Consider the following 22940-nt stretch of genomic DNA (forward strand, 5'->3'; position numbering starts at 1 on the left):
GCTGATGTACACAGTTTGGGGGGGAACAGGTCACCGAGTGGAAAGCTCATTCCATATTTGTAGGAATTTCATTCCAAAGCAATTTGCATATAAACCAACAGCAGAGAACGAGCTCAGGCCCAAATGGGGAGCCCTTCAAAGATAAGGAAAGGTACGGAGAAGGAGGGTTTCAAATTCGCTTACAAACTTCGCGATAGTTTATGAGGGTGATCATGATAATAAATATTTTTTTTTAAATTACAATATTGATATAATAACGAATGCACCATATTAAGATCACAAGCACGCCCTAGACTTACAAAATGAATCGTTTATTTCAAAAAAGAAAGCGGGGTGACCTTAAAAACCGACCCAGGTCGCACTAATTGTAATAAAGAGTAATATTATAATTAGAATAGGCTGATTATGATCGATTGATCTTCAATAAACACCGTGCTTGGAGGTTCCTATTATTGATATTCTACAACAGAATTATTGCTCTAATAATTCGATGCATAAGATAATTTACTGTATCTGCTGGGTAGATCTTGTCTTTCCAATGTTCCCCGTCCGACACAGTAGCAAGTACCAATTAATACCAGAACAAATTCTCTCCTGATCATTTCCGAAAGGATTTTTTTTAATATCCAAGTATCCCATATTCTTCCAATGAATTATTTAAAATGTTCTTTTTTTGAACGACCGTTTTGTAGTCTGAATATAACCTCGCCATAAAATGTCTAATGATACTAATTTCAGATGTTAATTATATGAAATATTCGTCCCTCCGACAATTATGTTATATGCAAAATAAATTAAAAAACGAAAAAGAACTTGTGATTCCCGGTTGTATTACTGGAATTTAAATTAAATATACCTGTTTTCATGCCCGTTTTAAAAATGTATTTAACTGTTGAGAATAAATATTTGATTGTATTTCACAGCATTGCCACAAGTATAAAGTGAAGCTGTTCCAAATCCATAGAATTGACGGTGTAAACTCGAATAGAAAATGCAAGACCAATGGAAAGCTGTGACGATATTTATTTTATAGATTCATAAAAAAGAAAATTGAGTAATTTTTCTTTGGCGCTGTTAATCGCGCATTGACCCATTGCCCTGTGTGTGTTGGTATTTGTGCGCTTGTCTGTGTCTCTTTCGGTGTGATTCGAAGGATGCAGAAGCTGTGAAGAGGGATTTGTTACAATCTGTATTTCGGTGACTGGTTTAATATATTGATAAGGTGAAATTCAAAGTCATTTTCACGGGAGGCGTGTTTCCATGGAACATTTCCTCTCGGTGTAACAGGCTCCTTCAAACAGAGCCACCTGGTCGGTTAAAACGAGAAAGCCCCCACATTGCAAGGGGTCTCCTATAAAACCCTGACATTACCAGGCAAGACCTGGTAGCTGCTGGCCTTTCCTGTTCTGTAATCGCAATCTGCCTCACGTATTTACATGCATGGGGAAAATAAATAGTGGGTAATATCGCAATAAACCATGTCAGGCGGACGAGAAAACGTATTCTTGATGTAAAATAAACAAAAAGAAGATTGATTGAAGTTGTCTACTAACGAAATAACAGAAATTCCGCATTTCCAGAGTGAATCGCTGTAGAGCGGAGAGATTAATGTGTTGGGAACATGAACGTTTCAAGCTAATTGAAAGTTTCGATTTCTTTGTTTCAAAATATTTATCATATTATCAATATTAGAAATATCAACAACGGTCAGGGGCATAACTCACAGACAGTTACATCGAAGGGAAATCGGATTACCTAATTCACCGGAACAACAGACTCAGGGAAACTTTGAAAAACAAACTTTTTGAGGGGGTGGACGGAGGACGAGGGATCTTCCTCACACAGGGGTCGTGTGTGTGTGTGTTGTGTGTTTGGACTGGGCAGTGGCTGCAGGGCGCAGACCCCGTCCATTCTTACCACTAATAACAGCCCTAATAAATCAAGGGAATGGATAGAGGTGAGATCTGGAGCTATATAAGAGATTGAAATGGTCATATTTATTTACAGCATATTCAAAATGTACACAACCTGATTTTGACCAATTTTCTCCATTCTGGAAACAAATTAATGTGAGGATATGGTAGCACAATATCGATATACTGACTTAATGTTTATATATCACTGCGATAACCTGAGCAGCAGAAGTCCACTGCAATCACTTGAAGCTGATGTGTGCAGTAACATGTGGAGTAAAGAGCGAAATAGCCATCTGATTAAAAAATGAAATCTCCGGAACACACAGAGACATAAATAATAATGCCTTTTAAAGTACATTTCTTTCAACGATTTAATTTATTTGAGGAGGAATTCCTAAATCGCACTGGGGCATGCAACATATCAGTATTAAATATAGAATTCAGGAAACATGCAAAAGACAGGTACTGCACTACAACCACGCTGCTAAATTGAAAGTAGACATAATAGTTACATAACAGTAACACAAAGCCCTATTTGAACAGTCCTGCTACTTGATCATATTTTATTAAATCGGCCAATTGACTGAGCTGATACGTCTGATAATTGTATTATTATTAATTGAATTGTTGCGGTTTGTCAGCAGGACAGTCGCGGGCTGAGGACTATCCCCGGGATAAAGGCTGGAAAGCGCCGGGTGCTGGAGGTTAGAATCCACTTTTTTTTGACACATTCTGACACAATCTCGCTTAAAGTGATCAATCGCTCCAAACTTTTTGGCGGCGCGGCAGCAAGGCAGTGCGCATGTGCGAAGGTGTCTAAACTGACAATGCGGGAGAGATAGCGAGTCCGGATTGAGAAAGGGAGAGAGGGAGAGAGAGAGAGAGAGAGTGAAAGAGAGAGAGAGAGAGAGAGAGTGAAAGGGAGAGAGAAAGAGAAAGACATCCGAGAATCTGAGAATCCCCATCAGCGCCGGACACAGCCACCATGAGATCCAAAGGGAGGGCTCGCAAACTGGCCACAAGTAGGTGCAACATCCCATTTCTCTGTCACTTTCCCTTCTCTGCCATTTTGTATTACTTTGTGTGTGTGATCGGTGCCGGGGTCCCATCCACAAACCTGCTTAAACCGATCGCTCCCTTTCCCTTCGTCCCAACGCTGAACACAAACTGCTCAATCTCATCCCGAGTCAGCTACCGGAATGGGATTGGCAGATCTCCCTCCCTCTCTCTCTCTCTCTCTTCCCCCTTTTAGCTACACCACCAGCATCCGAGGGGCTATTCTCTTCCAGGCAACCGGCTCTTGCGGGCTACGCTGGAAAAAAAATTGGTTAATGGTCGTATTCTGCCACTGAAGTTTTTGCAAAGTTAAACGCGAGATACACAGAGAGAGAGAGAGAGGGAGGCGATGGGAACTTGGTAAAGCTGGTTCCCTCTTGGTGTGCACTACTTGTATTTCTTTATTTGCAAACAGTGGGCGCTGTTGCCCAACTCCGAGGCACCTTTTCAAACTTCAGACTTAGGTCTGCAGCAGAATTGGGGCTTGTAAAGTGAAAAGCAGGTGAATGTGTCAGGCACAAACCCGACCAGAGTAAAGCAGCCTCCTCCTGTCATCCAGGTAGCTCCCGAGTAGCGAGACGGGAAGATGAGGAGATCTGACTTTCGTGTGTGTGTGTGTGTGTTTATCCTCGTGTACTGAAATCAGACCCATGTTTTACAACTGCCTCCCGTCACAAATCCGCCATGATACCGTGACCTGACTTTCTTTAGCACTGTGACTGTTGCGTTATTGCTCGGTAAAGACACATTCTATTTAATAGATAGTATTAGAGCTCCATCGGTTAACACCTGGACCTGATCCTATCATTCAAAATGTGTTCGCTCGTTTCAAGTAATTCTTTGAATGACATTACTTGTGGTTTTTGCAAAGAGAAAGCAGGACGAATTTTTTTTTTTAAAAAACAGTTTTCTTTTATAAGCGAAAAGAAACTGATAAATTTTGTGATGTGGAGCTGAAAACTGGATAAAGGGGTTAGAGGGGATATTCAAAAATAATTGATGAGTAGCTGGACCTCTCTGCAAGCGTTGGGCTTTTCCTTGCAGATACTTAAAACAGCCAATTTCTCAACAGCTTCACATTTAGACTTTACACCAATAAAACTTGGTAGTTTGTGTTTACGGCACAAATAGGGACACACTGGTTGTGCAATCGCTATCTTTTTTTCGGGAAGGGGAGGGGAGTCTCTATTTGGCGAACAGTAACGTGAAAGATGTAAACATACTGAAAGTGTAGTGCAACAGCACCAGGACCTGAGGGAGATGGCAATTTAAATCATTTAAAAAAAAATCCCATCCGAGTGGTTTTAGCGCTTAGGTTTGCTCTAATTATTACACGAATTATCTGCCGTGTGATTTGCAAAACCCACAAGAGTTTGTCTTTTCCACCTTCTGACGTCTAAAAGGCAACGATTCCACTTCGCAGTAAACTAATAACTAGAAAGCAGCATTCGGAATGGCTGCATTAATAATTTATTACCTCCTGTTATACAGTACTTCACGCTGCAAGTGATTTAATAAAGACTTTTGTTTATGATACTTTAAGTGTTATGAAGGAACGAGGCTGCATTCCTGCAGAGCACTTTCCCTCAGCCCGGGTGCCTTTCTGTGACAAGAGTTTGGTCTTCAAGTGTTTCGCACAGCTTCCCTTTAACCGGCTATTCAGAAAGACCTTTATCGTTTTCATTTATATTATTGCGTCTGTTGCCTGCAGTTGTTGATAATCAGATTTAATGCATCGTTATTATTTTACGTGTTCTCTTTTGAGGATACTAAGTGAGAATCGATTTCCCATGTGACTGGCACCAGGTCATTATAATATAGAAATGTATTTCTAAATGTTATTTTTAATGATGATTGGTGAGTTCTTAACATATCAAGAGATGTGACAGGATGTTTTGTGTCTCCCACTGTGTCGGCAGGCTTCACACACACACACACAAACAAACCTTTACTGAAGATCATTTAAATTAATAAATGGATCATCGTGTCTCAGTCGGCGACATTGAGTAATTGTATAGTAACTTCATATAGGTGTATATAATATGCAGAAATAATGTATTGCCTTTTCATCGGTTCGAGACAACAGTATATGGGATTTTTGTAGACTTTGCTCTCGTTATCTGAAGGGACTGAACGTGAATTTAAAGTCACTGTGTAACTCCCACTTTACTAATGATGCAATATTAATTTCAAGTCTTTTAAATGATTTCTAATTTGTTTCTTTTTTAAGCCGGATTTTCCGGCTTGTGTGTCTTATTGCAGCAAATGTCATCATCCAGTTTTAAAAGATTTCATTAATTTAATCACAAAGAAGTAATTACAAAACTTCCCAACGCTGTCGTGTGTTTTAAGTAATTATTTTAAAGAATTTTTGGTATATGCCTACAGGGGAGCTAAGAGAAAGGCATTAGACCAGCGTTGAACATGTTCTAACGTAAGAATGTAAAAAAACAGCAACGGGTATCGTCTTAAACACGAAGGCTGGGGAGAAAACTTCTACCATTTTAGATCAGATTTTTTTGAATCTTACTTGCTCTCCATTGTGAGACGAAGTAATTTTTCTTTAAAAATCAATATAGAGATAACTGGACAAGAGCTGCGATGCGACACGGTTGAATATAATTATTGGTGGAATAAAAGCATTTAAAATATATTTTAGTGTGGCTGTTAACGCATCATAAGTTTTATTTTTTTGGAAAAGTGGGAGAGTGGCTGATTTCAATACCTGGCTTTACATATATTAAAAGTCCCAGAGAGATCCACAGACTGCTCGGGTTCACAGTCCTTCCTATACACTATCGGACCTCATCTGTTTTGAACTCAGCACCAGACAAGTACAAGTCTGTTATGCGTTTCATTCTGTGGTTTTTCCCCCGCCTTTGAATGCTATCATATGGCAACTAATTTTGATATTTTTTGATAGACCGCATTGTCACAGGCTTGAAGTTCAATTATGTCTCAGTTCTGTTTCGTTTATCTTTCACCGAAAGTTTTTCGGCACAGGATGTGTGATTGTTACATAACCACTGCGGGTTAGGAGTGTGGCTGAAATGTCTTTTCAACCAATATAATTTGTTTTTAACGGGACGTTACATTCAAAATAAAGTGTTTCCGAACCAGCTTCTGGGTTTCATTAAAACATATTTGTAAGCGCAATAGCAGGTCAGTGAGAGCAACCAGTGAGCATATTATGGAGATTCATTGTAAAACTTAAAAGGTAAACAAACCTCCAGATTAAAGTGTCTGGGTCGCATGAAACTGTGGAAACTTTTTCACTATTGGCGTCTTCCAGTTGGTTTCAATATGTTTACTATGAACGGTTACACACATGCAACCCTCTAGATTGCAGTTACCACAGAGCCGCTGCCGTCTGCTCCTCACACAAATATCCATCTCTAGATAGTTTTCCCTTTTTCTTCATAACTTTTACATCTGTGGTTTACACGGGATGGTGTTTCCATTTCAATCCGAGGTTGACGATGAAGTTTATTTTTTTATACTAAAATGATCTCCAATGTGTTCAGACTTTCCTTTACCCATCGGCTTAATGTTGAGTTTGAGAAATTGGCTTTTTGAAAGGGAATATGTGTGCTTGTATCCGAAAAAAAGTTATTTTGCCTCTTACTCTCTCCCTGCCTGTGCCTCGGCCTGGTGTCTCTCACTCTTTTCTGACTCTCTTATAACTGATTCCCTATGTTTGTATCTCATTATCTGTTCTCTCTCTTGGCTGTTGAGTGTTAAGTCACTTTCAGTCATTGTGCTCCAGGCGATGAGTTGATTTCAAATTCAACTTTACACCTTATTTTCCCACACAGAGAGCGCTGTTACTTTCCCACTTCACCTTCTCTTAGCACTCTGCACATGGGGTTTACAATATTGTATTATCATCTGCAACACATTCTGAGGAAGGGACGCGGTGAGTTGCAAATATCAACGTTAGGCATCGTATGATCATATGAGAGCCGTGAAATAAAGTAAAAAAAACAAATTACCTTAAAATTCAATGTAATATTATTGAAATCCTTCGCATTTAAATCTACAATAAAAACAGCTTTCATTATTTTGTTTCACATACTTAAAGGATTAGAAGTGATGGAGAAGAGGGGAACTGATAAAGAAACTAGCATATATAAAATATGCTTGTGAATTTAAAATAAAATTGCTGGACTATAACTTGGTGTTGTAAAATTGTTTACAATATATAAAATAGACAGTGTTTAGAATAATTTAACTCTGCAGCGTGATGAATCGAGTATGAGCAGAGATAAACTTTGGAAAACCTTTTTTAAAGCTAATTCTGTTGGTGTGTTTAATCGGTTTTGTTAAGTTGCGTTGGCTGCTCCGGAAGAGACGAGCGGAGGAGACCTTTTGTGCTCTGTGTGCATTTTCTTGGAGAGAAGGGGGTGGGGGTCGAATTTGTTCCCTGGCTAATCACTAACTAGAGAGAGAGGTGGAATCATAGACAGAAAAAAAATCATCCAGAATAAGTTATTAAAAGGATGCCAACCTCTGAGCTCGAATTCAAATAGCCGGTCCTACTGCAACCTGGAGTTTACTGAGTTACATCAGGACACGACCCAGTAAACTGACCGCTAACAGATTTCATCATCCCGTTTGGAGAATTTAAGTTTTAAAGAGCAAGTAAGTTGGAACTATTGGGAGGTATCTGAGACCTTCCCCTGCCCAGGGTGATTATTGATTTCTATTAAGTCACAGGGAAAGAGAAGGTTTTGAATTCCTTGTCCACTGGTTTTCCCCTTGAGACGTACCCTGGCTTGAAGCCAGTCCTGTACAATGTCAACACTGAATATTCCAATCCCTAGACTACTTTTAACTGCTTTCTAAATAAATAAACTCATTGTGTGTCTGTGTTTAAAATTATTTCACCTCCTTTATAAGCTTCAGCATCTCATTATGGCGGCCTCAAAGGCGGGGACCCTCGCAGTCATACATCACGGCGGCGGGTATATTGTACAGCTGTACACCTTCAGGCAAGGGGGTGCTGGGGAACACGAACACAATATGGACCCTTATGAGCGCAGCCTTGTGATATGATAACCAATCATAATTTGCTAACTCGGAACTAAAACAAGTGAGTTCAGCGTAGATCACCGCGGTGAGGGGGGCCATGTGGCCTTTCGAAAGACACAAACACTCTGCTCCACATGGCTCTCGAAGCACACTTGGCGTTTGCTGTCATACACGGGCAATAGTAAACCTGACTTTACATCATTAGGATCACCTCCGCCACATGCAACATTAGGAGCACAATTAAAGCATAAACTATCCATTCCATTGAATTAAAAGTTTGCAAAGTCATACAACCACCGTGGCTTCGGTCATTACACATGCGTTTGATGTGGAAGCTGTGAGGAACAAGACTAGTTTTCCCCACGAACTATACCCTATTTTCTTAATCTTACCCGGAAGGAGTCGGGGGCCTCAAACAGCAATCATACTTTCCACACATCATTCCCAGCCTTGTCATGGCACTCAAAGTACTTTAATAAATGCAGTTTACTAAAGATCAAAAACAGTAACAATGTAGGTTATTCCAATTATTAAGGACAATTTATTCACCAGTTTCTGGATCGAACCGCATAGCAGTGATTAAAGTTAATGTAAATTAGTAGTAATTCGCTTTTCTTGCAATGTGATTCTCATAGTTAAAAGGGACAGGGCGAAAGACAGAGTTCTTAAAGAGGACGGTGAAAAAATCCTGTTATTCGACTGTCCCCTTCAAATAATGACAGAAGAAATGAATAAACACTTTGACAGTGTGTCCATTACCTGACGTGTTTATTTTCAAAATGTTACATTTTCAAGAGTATATGCAAGGAACTGCAGAATTTTAACAGGATATATTGTTGATTTTTCTATTTTTAATTTCAACGATTGTGTCCGAAGGCTGAAAAAAAAGTTTCTTAAAGTGAGGATGAAGTGAGAGATCGTAGTCAGAAGTTGAGATCTGCGCAGGCTTTGATGCTTAACACTTTTTTTGAGCAATACGAACTCGGAGCTTAATAACATGTTGGCTCTTTATAGTTGTTTGTACCCACTGAAATATCAAGCATATTCATAGACTGTGCACATGTCTCGTGTAGGGAGACCCCCTAGACGGTTCATCCTACATACACAAATTGTCAGCCGGTCCAAACGGGGTTCATTTAGTACTAGTATGTTCAGTCCCGTTATGCAGGGTAAGTAATAATGCAGTTAACGCTATTATATTCATAGTCAATGATGGGATATTCAATCCTATTATAAACATCATACCATTATAATGGGCCAGAATTTGCCGTCAAAATAACGGTGAGGCTAATGGTGCTCGTCGTTATTTATGTGCAAATGGTATAGCAACTCCAGGGGAGGGGCAGATGTGTGGTTAAACTCAAATATCTAAAAGTTGCTGTCTGAGTTGCACTGCTCTGTCGTTAACTTTGCGAAAAGGGCATCTCCCTGTCTGGCTCACCATTAAAATGCATTGAATGGCGTGAAGTTGAGGTTTTTGCACTGTAGATATGAATTAAACTCACCACAGAAAGTTAAGTCTTGTCCATTTCAGTCTAAGTACCCTTTTAACGATGTGATAAGTGTTAATTACTGCCAGTCAACCTTTCTGGCACTGAAAATTAACGATTACAAGCGTAGAGTCTCATTCCTTCAGTTTTTAATGTTGGAGATTTCAAAAATGTAAAATTAAAAAAAATACTGTTCCTTTCTGTCCCCCCTTTCTCTTTCTCAATCCAATCTTTCTTTCCTTCTCTTTATTTCTCTTTCTGTACCCAATTTGACATTGAATCCACCACTCTAATTTACACTTCCTTCTCAGTCCTTGTGCTGTTAATTTCACAATCCTTCAATCTGACTGATTAAGGAGATACGCAGTTGCTTGCCCTGTTCACTCAGGTCCCAGATGCCTGGTTTCCCTCATTGTGAGGTTATCAGCTCGCACTTTCAGCAACTTGCCACACAAAAAGTTTTAAAACCTAAACGTGTAAGAGCAAGTATAACTAATGGCAGACGCCATTAAATGCCCGGCCACAGCAAATTGTGGCCCATTATTGTACGTAAAGCTACTGTCTTTGGGAGCGAGCTTATCAGGGTTCATATGAGGTTGAAATGGCTGCAAGATGACAAGCTTGATGATGGAAGTTTGGAGCCAAGTTAACCCTGTAGAGTAGACTCAATAATCCGATATCTGAAGCGGACAGATGGACAATACACCAGAGTACTGTTGACGATTGTCCACTCAGTCTGGCTAACTAAAGGAACCTGGAGGGTAGGCTTGTCACTAGAGGCCAGATTCTTTCCACTAGACTCCATATAACCATGCCCATCTAATGCCCAACAGGAAGTTGTTCCTTGTGCACAAACAGTAGGAAACTTGCAATTACTCTGTATTGGTTGTATAAATTGTGCAATTTTAACAGGTTAAACACCACCAGTACCCTTGCACTTACTCTCGAATCCTTAATCATTGGTTCTGCCAACCTACACCAAAATTGTGATGTTAATTAAGTGGTGTATATCCCTGCGAGGAGAAAACATGCACACTGTAGTGGACAAATAGAAGTTCTACATGTGTAGATTTCTCAGTAGTTTGATTTGGAGCTTTTAAACAGGGTGATTGGTTTGTGCGTGTGTCAGACACTCAGCTGACCCCCCCCACCCCAAAATTGAAAAAAATAGAATGGTTAGTTTTGTGATAAACAGGCAGCTTTTTTATATATGCACTAAGTACAAATGTAGTATCCTGTTGTATACAAAATCAATATCCAAAGATTCAGTCCTGTCACTATAGACAGTGACTTGCATTCAACATTTGGGGAGCAGGACTGAGGTGCACAAGCACAGTCAGACCTAAGACCATCGATATATTACTGAATAATTTCTGAAGCTTAACTAGATCTTGAATATATTCATAAAGCATTAATTGGAGCAGATAGTGCTCTGAATTTGTCACTACAGATTTTTAGCACAAAAGTTTTCCAATATATACAACTTGTTCCAAAGCTGAAAATATTGTTTAGCATCAGACTATAGTGACCCAGATACTTGCACTTAGTGTAGTGTCTACAATTGGCAATACAGAGAAGATTCAGCCAGCACTATGCATGTAATAGACAGATAACCAGTAATAGAAATTTTAGGAATATACAATCATATGGAACATAAGGAGAGATTTCCATTCTCTTAGACTGATGGCACAGGGTGGAACTGGCACTTGGAGACTGGAAAATCCATCTCAATTCCATATAGATGGATCTGTGTCAATTTGTGCTAAGTGCAATATTCTGGCAGGTCCCTTAAGCTGGCCTAAAGTGGTTGCACCGAAAAGGTGAGATAGCTTCATTTAAATATTAGAATAGGTTTAAATCAAGTTTCGTTCAATTTTAAGTCACTCAAGATGGGATTGGAATGGATGCTTACTTTTCCCATTTGGAGTGGGCCTAAGGCAAACTCCAAGAGTGACAGAGCTCCAAAAAGCTCCAAGGCTTTTCAGATCTTTTTTTAATTTTCAAATTTTACTGTAAGTGTTTTGTATTGCTTCTGTTATAAACTTTTGGCATTTTTGATTAAATATTTTCTCTTTGGAGAACATTTTTTTCCCCTTACAGTATATAATGTTTACGTGGAACCTAAAATAGTTGAACATTGTCTGTTTATTCATCAGAAATCCAACTACAATTGAAGCATTTCTACGACTTTAGCAGAACAGGAAAAACTTTTTAAAAAGGAATGTGAAAAATGAGCTCTTACAATATAAAGTTTAATTGGGAGTTCAGGAACAACAAGGCACCTAAATGAAGAGTCCAACCATGCCAAGTAATGATGGGTTGGGGTTTGAAGTACCATTTGTATAGTATTTCATGGGTGAATTAGTACAAGATGAAAGAAAGCAAGACAGGAAGATCATTCACCGCCAGAGCCATACTGTCCACACCTAACACTGTGCCACCAACCAAATCTGCAGACCCTGGCACATGTATCTGGCATTGACCATTAGGAACTGGCTCCACAGGTTCCAACTTAGCACAGTTAGTTGAAGATCTATGCTAACTGCTTTCAGGATAGCTGCAGTCAAATTGTACAATGGTGATAGTAATGCCATTAGGCTTTTTCTTCTCTCAAATTTTTGCATCTGCCTTCTTAAAAAAATTCTCAGGATGTGGTCATCACTGGCAAGGCTGGCATTTATTGCCCATTCCTAGTTGCCATTGAGAAGGTGGTGGTGGGTCGTCTTCTTGAACAGCTGCAGTCCGTGCGGTGAAGGTGCTCCCACGATGCTGTTAGAATCATAGAAAGGTTACAGCATGGAAAGAGGCCATTTGGCCCATCGAGTCCACGCCGGCTCTGTGCAAGACCAATCCAGCTAGTCCCACTCCCCTGCCCTTTCCTTGTAGCCCTGCAAATTTTTGCCTTTCAAGTACTTATCCAGTTCCCTTTTGAAGGCCATGATTGAATCTGCCTCTAGATGCATTCCAGATCCTGACCACTCGCTGCGTAAACAAGTTTATCCTCATGTCAACTTTGGTTCTTTTGCCAGTTACCTTAAATCTATGTCCTCTGGCTCTTGACCCTTCCACCAATGGGAACAGTTTCTCTCTAAGTACTCTGTCTTGACCCTTCATGATTTTGAATACCTTTATCAAATCTCCTTGCAACCATCTCTGTTCCAAGGAGAATAACCCCAGCAGTTAGGTAGGGAGTTCCTGGATTTTGACCTAGCAACAATGAAGGAATGGCGATATATATCCATAAGGATAGTGTGGAAGGGGAACATGGTGCTAGGAACCATGCACCTGATGACCTTGTCCTTCTAGGCGATGGAGGTTGTGGGTTTGGGAGATGTTGTCTATGAAGCCTTGGCAAGTTCCAGGCTAGCATTGGGATCATCTGTAGTATCAGTCAATATGCTACCCAAATATGCATCAAACAGGTAATTGATGCTAGGACAGCGTGGCCAGCACTTTGATTTCCTTTCCTTCTGAATAGCAACAGCAGCATTACATGGCTGCAAAAGCCACCACATTTCTGTATACTTAAAGTGGAGTGATCATTGATCACAACCATGTGGCTTTTCTAGTCCACGCTGTGTATCAATTAGTGACCATGCATCATGCAGGTAGGTTGTGTTACAATGATTTTATGTATGAAATCTTCTGAAAATGAGTGAAAGATGATAGTTGGAAGTTGTGCCTTGAATGTGCACACTTTTGGAGTACGATAAGCAATGTAAGAGCTCTAAGGTTCTGTGTGGACTTGGCACGAACCAGTAGTAAACATGGAACAGGCAACATTATGGCATGCATACTTGAACCTATTATATGGTAAATGGCATTGTCGGGAAGCCTTATTTGGCAGATTCCTTAAGGTGTGCTATCTTCTTCTGCATCTGTTCTCAGGTTATATGGGTACTGTACTCAGCACTGACCCTGACTACTGCCTGTTGCAAGGAATGCTGCTCTGCTGTCCTCTGGGGAGGGTGCCTTGGAATGCCAAACAGGGCAAGGCTCCATACATCAAACTCATGCAACAACACCTCCATTTTTCAGCTATCAAATAGGGAGTTTGGGTGCTGTGCTGTTCTGTTACTTGCCCACAGGCTCCATCTTCTGCCTCCACATTTATTTTAACAGCCACTTTATTTTTGTCCTATACAGCCTTTGTAAAGGATGCAACAACTCTGTCCACCTCCACACCACCCCCCAAATTTTGGGCATCTTAAATTTAAGTGGCTGGATCCCTTTAATTTTTAGGCGCAATTTTAACGGCTGTTCAAGTATGTAATTTAATGCTACCTCCCGCCCTCTTTGGTGAGTTCTTAGCACCATTTTTAATATGAACAATTTATTAGTTCTGACCAGAAAATCCAAGCAGTTTGACCCATTGGGAAGTCAGCAAGAGTTATGCTCTATATACCCAAAGTGCCACCCTGGTTAAATAAAACAACCATTATAATAGGAACTCTCTCTCACAGTCCTATCAGAATAAACTGCATGAATAACAGTATTTTAAAGCAGTCATGGCCTGATCTCTGCCTAGACCCAAATGCTGCAGTTTCATTATTGAAACCCTGGAAACACAGAAGACAATATTTTTATTGCAAACTTCATACAGATTAGTGAGGAAAGAGACATGAGTAGTTGGATATGGTTGCATAATCTCTGGTGCTTCAGTTAGATTTGCTTTATTCCAAGCAGGTTCTGCTCAGTGACCTAGAGTCAGTCCTATAGTACACAGTGAATAAGTTATATATACAGCCAGTAATGGGGTAGCTGATCCTGTGATATGCAAGTTTGGTAATGAACACCTACCAACTTGTTATAGTGCAAATATATTTATGCTCACTTGTGCAAAGATGTGTGTGAGTAATTTGCACACTTAGGCAAGGCTGAACAGTGGTTCATCATGACTTGGAACAAAAAAAACAGAAAATGAAGCATATGTTATTATTTACCGGGCCTAAGTTTGTATAAGGTAACCACATGAAAAGTAAAGGGTCACAGAATGAAATAATGTCTTGCCACAGAACTAAATGAAAGTATGGCTTTCCCTTGAGACTATTTATTACCTGATTAATACATGCATTGTTGCTGCATATGCAGAATATCCCAACGATGCAGCACTTAACCTTTGACCAAGACAGATAGTCATTAGAAGTGTAGATTTAGCAATTCTCGGTGGCTTACTTTAGGCAATAAAGTAAAGCCCCTGGTTCTTTCCACTCTTCTGTCAGATCACCTTGTGGATCAGTACACAAAGAACACTGGGTCAAAATTCCTCTTTTTGTAAAAGGGAGAAATGAATGCTTCACGTCCGATAATAACGACCTACTAATGAAATAGTGGAATGCAGGGTGTTGAAATGTGGAAGTCCCAAGAAAGTGATTTCATTAGCGGTAATGAAAAGATATCAGCCAATCACAATGCACCTGCAATAATGATCCTTTAATGCTTTTTAAGCAGCTAATGAGCCACTTAACCATTATAAATGTCAAAGTTCATTCATCCAGATGTGGAGTGTACAGTTGTAGGAGAAAGTGACTGAACGCCAGCAGAGATAATCCTGATTTACCTACTGCGTGTGCTCAGGCCCAGAGCAATAGTTTTCTTGTGCAGGCACTCCAGTGGACTCCCAGTCTAACCTTGGCAGGAATCTACTCTTCCAGGACCTGGATACACTGGATCCAGGCTGTGGGGCAAAGTTTCCAGGATGGCTTTGTGGGGAAAGAGCCTCCAACCATCCCCATAAGGCCATCGAAGGAAAGGGACAGGAATCGTCTAAACTGGGAGTTTCTGTACTCCAGCTTGCAGTGGGAACCCACCTTTGAGTTGGCCTGAGGTGTACCTTGCCAACAGGGGCAGATTTGGAGACAACCTGGGGGCCAGGCCAGGATCGGGGCCTTGACATCCAAAGCTAAGGGCGCCTAATTGTTTTAAAATATTACAAGCGGCTCCTGACTCAGATGGTTACTTATGATGTCTTCCCTTCTACGGGCAGAGAACATGACACCCTCTCTGGCCTGGCAAACTTCAGTTGGCATTTCTGGCTCCCTTCCTTAGGGGGAGGAGGTCGGTGGTGGAGAGAGGCATCCCAAATTTGCTTCCAAACAATCAAAGATCCCATTACTCATGGCCGTTCCCCCAGATGCCACAAATTTCTGTGGATGGGATCAGTGACTGAGGTTGCGAGATGGATTTACTCGGCTGTTAATTTTTGACGCAGGTTGCCACATGGAAACTGGTATCAGATCAAATTAGTTTGATACACTATTATTTTTCAATGTTTACTTTAAGTTTTATTATTTATTTCTCAGTAAAATGAAAATACAACAAAAAAATTCAAGTGCACTTTTGTAATTAATGATGGTAACTTCATGACACCTGAGCATCACTGCAGTTGAAAATAAATATTTTTAAAACTGTATACAATTTGACGTTGTATCCTTTGAACTTGTTTTATGCTGTTGTCTTTATCTTGTCTGTAGTAAACCTCCCCTACTTGTGTGCACAATGCCATGATGTGGAGATCAGACTTCAAATTATTGACCATTTCAAATTTGCCAAGAATCTTGTAGCTAGAAGAATTTATTTGAAAAGGAAATTTGCTTGCATTGGATAAAGTGGAACTTCTGAACATATATTGGATAATTCTGCAATCTAACACTCCCAGTGGGGTGTAGTCTTGCAAAGGGCACTGCTTGCAGGGAGCGCCTCTTGGGAAAATCTTGGGTTCCTTGATCCCGTGTATTCTGAAAGTATGCTAAAATTTACGTTGGTTTCTACATCGATCTTGCTGATGGGAGCTTACACCCAAATTTCCTATGGAGCTTATTTGCCTACGCTGCAACATGAAAACCAACGTAAAACAAATGCATATGCAGTGCAACCAATAGGGGTAATTATATGAGTGTAAAAAGACGTGAGCTGTTTTCTGCCATGACACCTCTTGACTTTGCTGCTCCCCTTCCTCTTCCATTATTATTGGTCATGCAGAGCAGTGGTATAACCATTGGAAAGGTCACTCTAGCAACTTAGTCCTGCTGAACACATGGATGGTGCACTGAGACTGACAGCACTTTGGTTAAGTATAGCGCAGGACTCAGAAAGTGAAATTCAAAAAAATCGTGAAGAAAATCACTATCAATTTCTAGAAATCTCAATTACTCTGATTTGGGCCATACTGCACTTAAATTTTTGTGTGAAAATTTATGCCCATTCAGATCTGGCGTAAATGCAGAAAATTTACGTTCTTGGATCCTTTGCATGGGGGCAGAGCTATGTTAATAAGCTAAGTGGAGCTTTGGCGGATGTAACTCAGGAGTGGCACAAATAATCAAGAAAATTCACACGTAGCAAGGTTCTGGCATAAAACCAGCGCAAGTCACTTCCATGCAAATCACCTCTGAAAAACATCACAACATGGCTCTTATACTCGTGTTTAGCCAAAAAGTATGAGGAAATTCCAGGCCATTGTTACACTTGATAATTGCAATGCCTTTTCTTGTGAGAATAGCCTATCTAGAAGTGTTTTAAAAATTACCTTAATTTAAATGGCATGATGTGTTATATTTTTTAATAAAACAGTACATATGAACTTACTGGAGTTGCTTTGGAGTTGGAAGGTAGAAGCTTGGAATAGCAATTGAGAAAATCATATTTTTTTCTAACATCTACTACTCTGAAAAGTGAGAAAATGCTAAAATGTCAAAAATCTAAATTTTCTAGGGGAGGGGAAATGTCTCCATACATCCCTAGATAGTAACATCTTATACTCTCTGTCCTCATATGGCTTTTCATATTTTAATTTTTTCCTTTTATCAACCCATTCCAATATGCTGAGAGACTGGATCTATGATTTACACCTTGACTTCTGCCTATATGATATTTTGAAATCTTCCCCTCACTAGGCTCCCTAACACCAAGTCTAACCTAGAGTAACTTTTAGATTTTAATTGCAGCAGCAAATTGTTCCATGGTATCTTTATTAATGACTTTAACAACAATAATTTTTATTTTTATAGTGCCTTCAAGAGTGCGACTGGTGAGCAGTAGTAGATAAGTTACCAGAGAGGTCCAAAGGCATGGCTGTAAAGGAAAGGATTTGCATTTACATAGCGCCTTTCAAGACCTCAAGACATCACAAAGTGCTTTACAATCAATAAAGTACTGTTGTTATGTAGGCAAATGTGGCAGCCAATTTTGCACACAGCAAGTTCCTACAAACAGCAATGAGATACATAACCAGATAATCGGTATTTTACTGATGTTGGATGAGGGATAAATATTATCCAAGACACTGGGAGAAGCCCCTGCTCTTCTTCGAATAGTGCCATGGGAATTTTTACGTTCATCTGAGAGCTTGTTTTAATGTCTCATCCGAAAGACAGCACCTCTGACAGTGCAGTACTCCTTCAGTGCTGCACCAAAGTGTCAGTCTGGATAATGCACTCAAGTCTCTGGAGTGGGGCTTGAATCCATGACCTTCTGACTCAAAGGCAAGCATGTTACCACTGAGCCAAAGGCTCAGGCTCTTCAAAAGTAACCACTTTAATGGCAGTGAGAGATGTAACAAGTTGGAGAGGTTTAGGGAGAGAGTACCATGGAGATAAAATTGGGTGTTGTCAGCACACATATGGAAACAGACCACATACTTAAGAAAACTAAGAAATAAACATTGGCTTTTCAATAATGTTCATGTATTTTTGGAGAGTTAGAGTAGTCAGAGCAATACTAAACATTTTGGGAAATTCGACCATCAGTGTTTTCTATACATTCTACAACTTTTTATTCATGCCTGCTTTTAGTGAAGTCTGAAGTTTCATCCCCATCATATCTTTCTAGCAAAAGCCATGCAGTCTGGATAAAGGAGCAATGCTCTTTAGTCACTTGCTCTTGTGTCTTCCTGCCATACCCATGCCATATTGAAACATTGAGAAACAACCCTTCTGGATAGCCTCTAGTTTGTTTAAGGGATCACACACTGAATGTTTGTCTGTTGTGGATCATTATTATAGGGTTTAAAAGGATAATGGATCAGGACTCTTGAAAGGTGGGGCAAGCACCAGCCAGCCTAAACAATGTTTGAAAGAAGTTGTGTAAACAGAGAGATACCTAGACAACCATATCGCTGTATGAGGTGGGATTAATAGTTAAGCACAAGTCTGTGGTAGAGGTCCAAATCACTTCAAAAACTTCAATCAAACATTGAAAAGAAAGGTTTGCATGCGGATAGTTGTAGACATGTTTGATGGAAGCTGTCTTCTAATAGGATACACTGAAATTACTTTGTTTATTCTATTCGTTTCTTGCCTACACATTAGGATTGATTTATTAGCCTATTCCCCAATGATATTTCCAAATATTTATAAAATCTGTTTAAAATAAAATGCTAATTATATTGTAGCTGAGAATAAAAATGCAAATCTAAATGGAACAACTTAAATTTGATGGTATTTATCACAATTTTTTCATTACATCGTTTGCCTTTTAAAAAGCCCTTCGCTTTCTAACCTCCTCATATTCCTGCTTGTGCTCCTACAGTCAGATAGCAGGCTAGATGGCCAGTACTTTGATTTGCCTCCAGTGTTATTGCATGGCTAGTACATTTTCATGAGGAAAGACAGAGAATTCATTGTCTTGGTAGTGGCACCCTGTCTAGAAAAAAAAGCTGTGAAACATTTCAAATACAAATAGGTTTAAAGACTCCTCTCTCATATTTCCAACAAAACAGCATACAAAGAAATAAATGCCACATTATATGTGCTGCAGTGCAAACTTTGCAGTGCTTTTTTCATTAATAAATTAATAGCAGGAGCTGCAATTGCTAATGTGTTGACATCGTGATTTTGATCTCATCACTGTGTGTGCCTCTATATGTAGTGTGGATAGTGTCATGAAATACAATTACCGATGAACACTCTACTCATGAATGCACCAACATGGAAGTGGATGTGGACCCACAACCACAGTGCGATGAGAGAAGTACTTAAAACTAGCATAATATCCTATTAGGAAGAGAGGTTAAGGAAGCAAAACGGGTAACTCTGACTTTGGACAATAGTGTACAATGTTTCATTTCTAAATGATAATTGGGAGAGGTGTTTAACTGGGGGCCGAGCCGATATCGTCCATTTTAAACTTGCCCAAAATTAAAATTACCCTCAATCAGTCCTCACTGTAGAAGGAAACATGATCTAAGTTTTTCAAACAAGGAAAGGAATCTTTCAGATAGATGTAGAGACATTTTGTGCAGAACCAAGCAATTGAACCATTGTGGCCTCCTTTGTGTACGAATAAGGTTAAGTGCATCACGAGGCACTTTATCATGATAACACGGCATTCATAATCTTACATGTTTGAGCTGCTGTTATCAGAAGCTGTGGTTAGATTTTCAACAGAAAACAAATTTTTAAAATTTAAATAAAATGTTGGTAGTTCACTGAGCTCACAGTCGACTGAAAATAATGGCCAACTGGAAGTTCATATTAGAGGTGTTGTAAATGTTCTTGGGTTTGAAAGGAGTCCAACTAAAGTCTATTTGACAGGTAAAAAATAACAAACCCAGAGATTTGAATAATAACTGAAACCAAATAAAAACTGGTCAAATTCGCAAATGACGCCAAACCAGGAGAGGGTGGGAAGGGGCAGTTGAATCTGAAGAGGCAGGTGTAGACCTACAAAATGAGTTAATGTATGAGTGGGCGGACCACAGGCAAATGAAATTCAATATGAATAAATGCATTTTAAAGAAAAAAAAATGATGAAAATACTTCCTAAATAATGTTGGAACAGCTAAGTTCAGAGATCTAGGGGTGTTAACAACATGTCCATTTACTGCCAAACATCAATCAACAAAGCAAACAGAATGTTCATCTGTGTAGCAAGCTCAGTTACCAGTTGGAAGATGTTGTGCTAAAGCTGTATAGTGCTTTGTTCAGACTATCAAGTGCTACAGCCAGTTCAGAGAAGAACCACAAGCCTAGTGCCAGAGAACTGAGTTATTGAGGAAAGATTGGAGAAGCTTGGGGGCGGTGGGGTGAAATTTACCTGGGCTGGTTTTTGTGCAGCTTGCCTGTTTCAGCAGATGAAATTTTGGCCACTCCTTCAGGTAAATCCCGGAGGGGTTGGAGGGGACAACTTGATTGTGGGCCGGTAGTAATCCTTGGGAGTGCTGTGGAGAAAGGAAGAGCTTCTCATGCTTCTCCTGGCTCCACGTCAAACTTAAAAAAAAGATATTTACTTACCTTTTTGGTGACGGCATTGCTAGGCTGCATCCACGCCCGGAAAATCTGAGCAGAGCAGGCCCGATGCCTGCTCCTCTCAGGGCAGCCCAATTACTTGGAGAGGATCCAAAACAGGCTTTTAAAATGACTGTTTTAGATGGCTGCCCTGGATGCCTGAAAATTGTCATAGGCCAATATGGCATTGGATGTTTTCCACAGTTCCTGGGGCATAGCCCTGCAAAATTGGTCACTTTTGTTCCCGCTTTTCATTTGGATTTTTAGGTAGGGTAGTGGAAGCCAAACCCTTGCAGTCATGTATGAAACAGCTGGATGCTGTGATAGGGAATCTTCATTTTTTTATGGAGGAATGAGCTAGGATAGGCCTACCTCATCCACATCCATCTTGTGCAATGAATACTGTGTAATTACCATATCATCCAACATTGTGACAAAGCTGCTGCATAATATGTAGCATGACTTGCAAAGCCTGTGTTTGGATTCTCTGTCCTTGAACTGAAGATACGAAAATAAGAAAAGTCAAATGTGAACAAAGGCTATTTGGCAGTTGAAGTCATCCCCTCTACTACCATAGATCTTCCATAAACTGAAGGAGAAATGCAGCAGAAGAAAAAATAATTTAAGCCAAGGAATCAGACAGTTGGGGAAACTTTTGTAGCAAAGAAGACTGTACCAAAAACCAAGGCAAGCTGAGGGGTGGCCAAGAAAATAGTATTATTTTGTAATGATTTCTAAAACATGAACGGAGGTTTATGATAACCAAAATAACATGAAGGAAATTGATTCTAAGAATTTGCAAACGATTGTATGCTGGGAACAAATTTCTGATTTGAAAAGCATTGGGGGTGAAATTGGTCTTCAGCAGTAGTGCAAGATGGGCTGATAGCGATTTAGCAGCCCTGGTTTACACTGTGGCCATTGGAATAGAAAATCAAGTGTGGTGTAAAACGGGCTGCTGATTCTCTATCCATCCATTTTGCGCTACTGTTGTTGACCAATATCAACCCTATTGAATTTTTACCATCTGATGGAAAGGATGCTCAGTTAGTGCTGCTTACTGCATGTGTTCTCTAGACGGCCTTGTTTACACAGCATGTGTCATCCATAATAAAACATTAAAAACTGATTAAATGGTGCAATGTGGGATGTACTTTGTGTAACATCAAAACTATGCTGCACAGTGTGCATATCCGCACCTGTTGTACAAATATGCTTAATCGCAGAGCTATCTGGCCAATCATTTATACACTGACGAGGAAGAATTTTATAACTTATGCATGGAATAAATTCCCCATTTCTCAGTTCCCCCTTGTGGAAGTTCTATGCAGTCTGGATATCCACATGTGCTGTACAAGCTCCTGCTGCTGAGATCATGCAAGTAGTGAAACGTGTGTTCAAGTTTTTTTTTAAAAAATGGTGATTCAACAGCTTCTAATTTTCTGTTTACAACCAGACTTCAGAGTGACTGGATCTTGTTTATAACCATCCCAGCTTTAAAATCTGAGATTGATTTAATGCAGCATTTAAACTGGTGGCAATGACACACTTCAGAAACGGCTGTTGAATGCCACTGGCGATAAATGTTATAAACGAAGGCAGTAGCTGTTCTGAAAAATTTCTAAAAATGTTTAAATTCAAGCTTCTTATTAAAAATGGCAGACCAATGAAACCAGATGGGAAAAAGTGGAGTAGCCAAATATTTTTATTGGAACCCACCTGATGATGACAAGCTATACTCTTCAAATCTTTTGATATATTTTTCGAAAACCCTGCAGCACCCTGGAGCTTCATGGGTTTGGACAAAATGTCATGTTTTTCCTATTTTAAAAATAGTTTTTTCCAGCTTAACATCTGTAGCCCGTTTCCCCTCCAATCGCTGCTTGCTGCTCCTCCCACTCTGCATCTCTATACATTTCTAATGCCACAAAGTCTGTTTAAATTTTCATCTCTCTCAAAATGTTGTGGAACTTCCAATATGATTGGTGGCAATCACAAAGCTTGAATTCCAGCGTAACCTCTCTGTTGAATCAAAAACAAAGTTCACAGCTCATCCCATTTAAAATGAAAAGCCACATCTAAGAACAATTTGATTGCCCATTATAGACTTTGGAGTGTGTCTATGCCATGATACTTCATAAGACAATCCCAATTCCCATCAATTCTAATCATCGACTCCAGTTCTATCTGCTGTAATGAGTCCTCTTCCCTTTCCTCCCCAT

At 39.8% G+C, this 22940-nt stretch overlaps 1 protein-coding gene across 7 annotated transcripts in view; it reads left to right on the top strand.

The window, feature by feature from the left end:
- The first annotated feature begins 2732 nt into the window (after positions 1 to 2732).
- mecom (MDS1 and EVI1 complex locus) overlaps positions 2733 to 22940 on the top strand; it is a 649231-nt gene continuing 629023 nt past the window's right edge. For all 7 annotated transcript variants that reach the window (XM_067995110.1, XM_067995114.1, XM_067995111.1 and 4 more), the window contains exon 1: positions 2733 to 2938. In XM_067995110.1, the coding sequence (XP_067851211.1) occupies positions 2902 to 2938 (37 nt within the window). In that variant the 5' untranslated portion in view covers positions 2733 to 2901. The remainder of the gene's footprint in view (positions 2939 to 22940) is intronic.

This window comes from Heptranchias perlo, chromosome 13 (genome assembly GCF_035084215.1).
Source record: "Heptranchias perlo isolate sHepPer1 chromosome 13, sHepPer1.hap1, whole genome shotgun sequence".
NCBI classification, from domain to species: Eukaryota; Metazoa; Chordata; class Chondrichthyes; order Hexanchiformes; family Hexanchidae; genus Heptranchias; species Heptranchias perlo.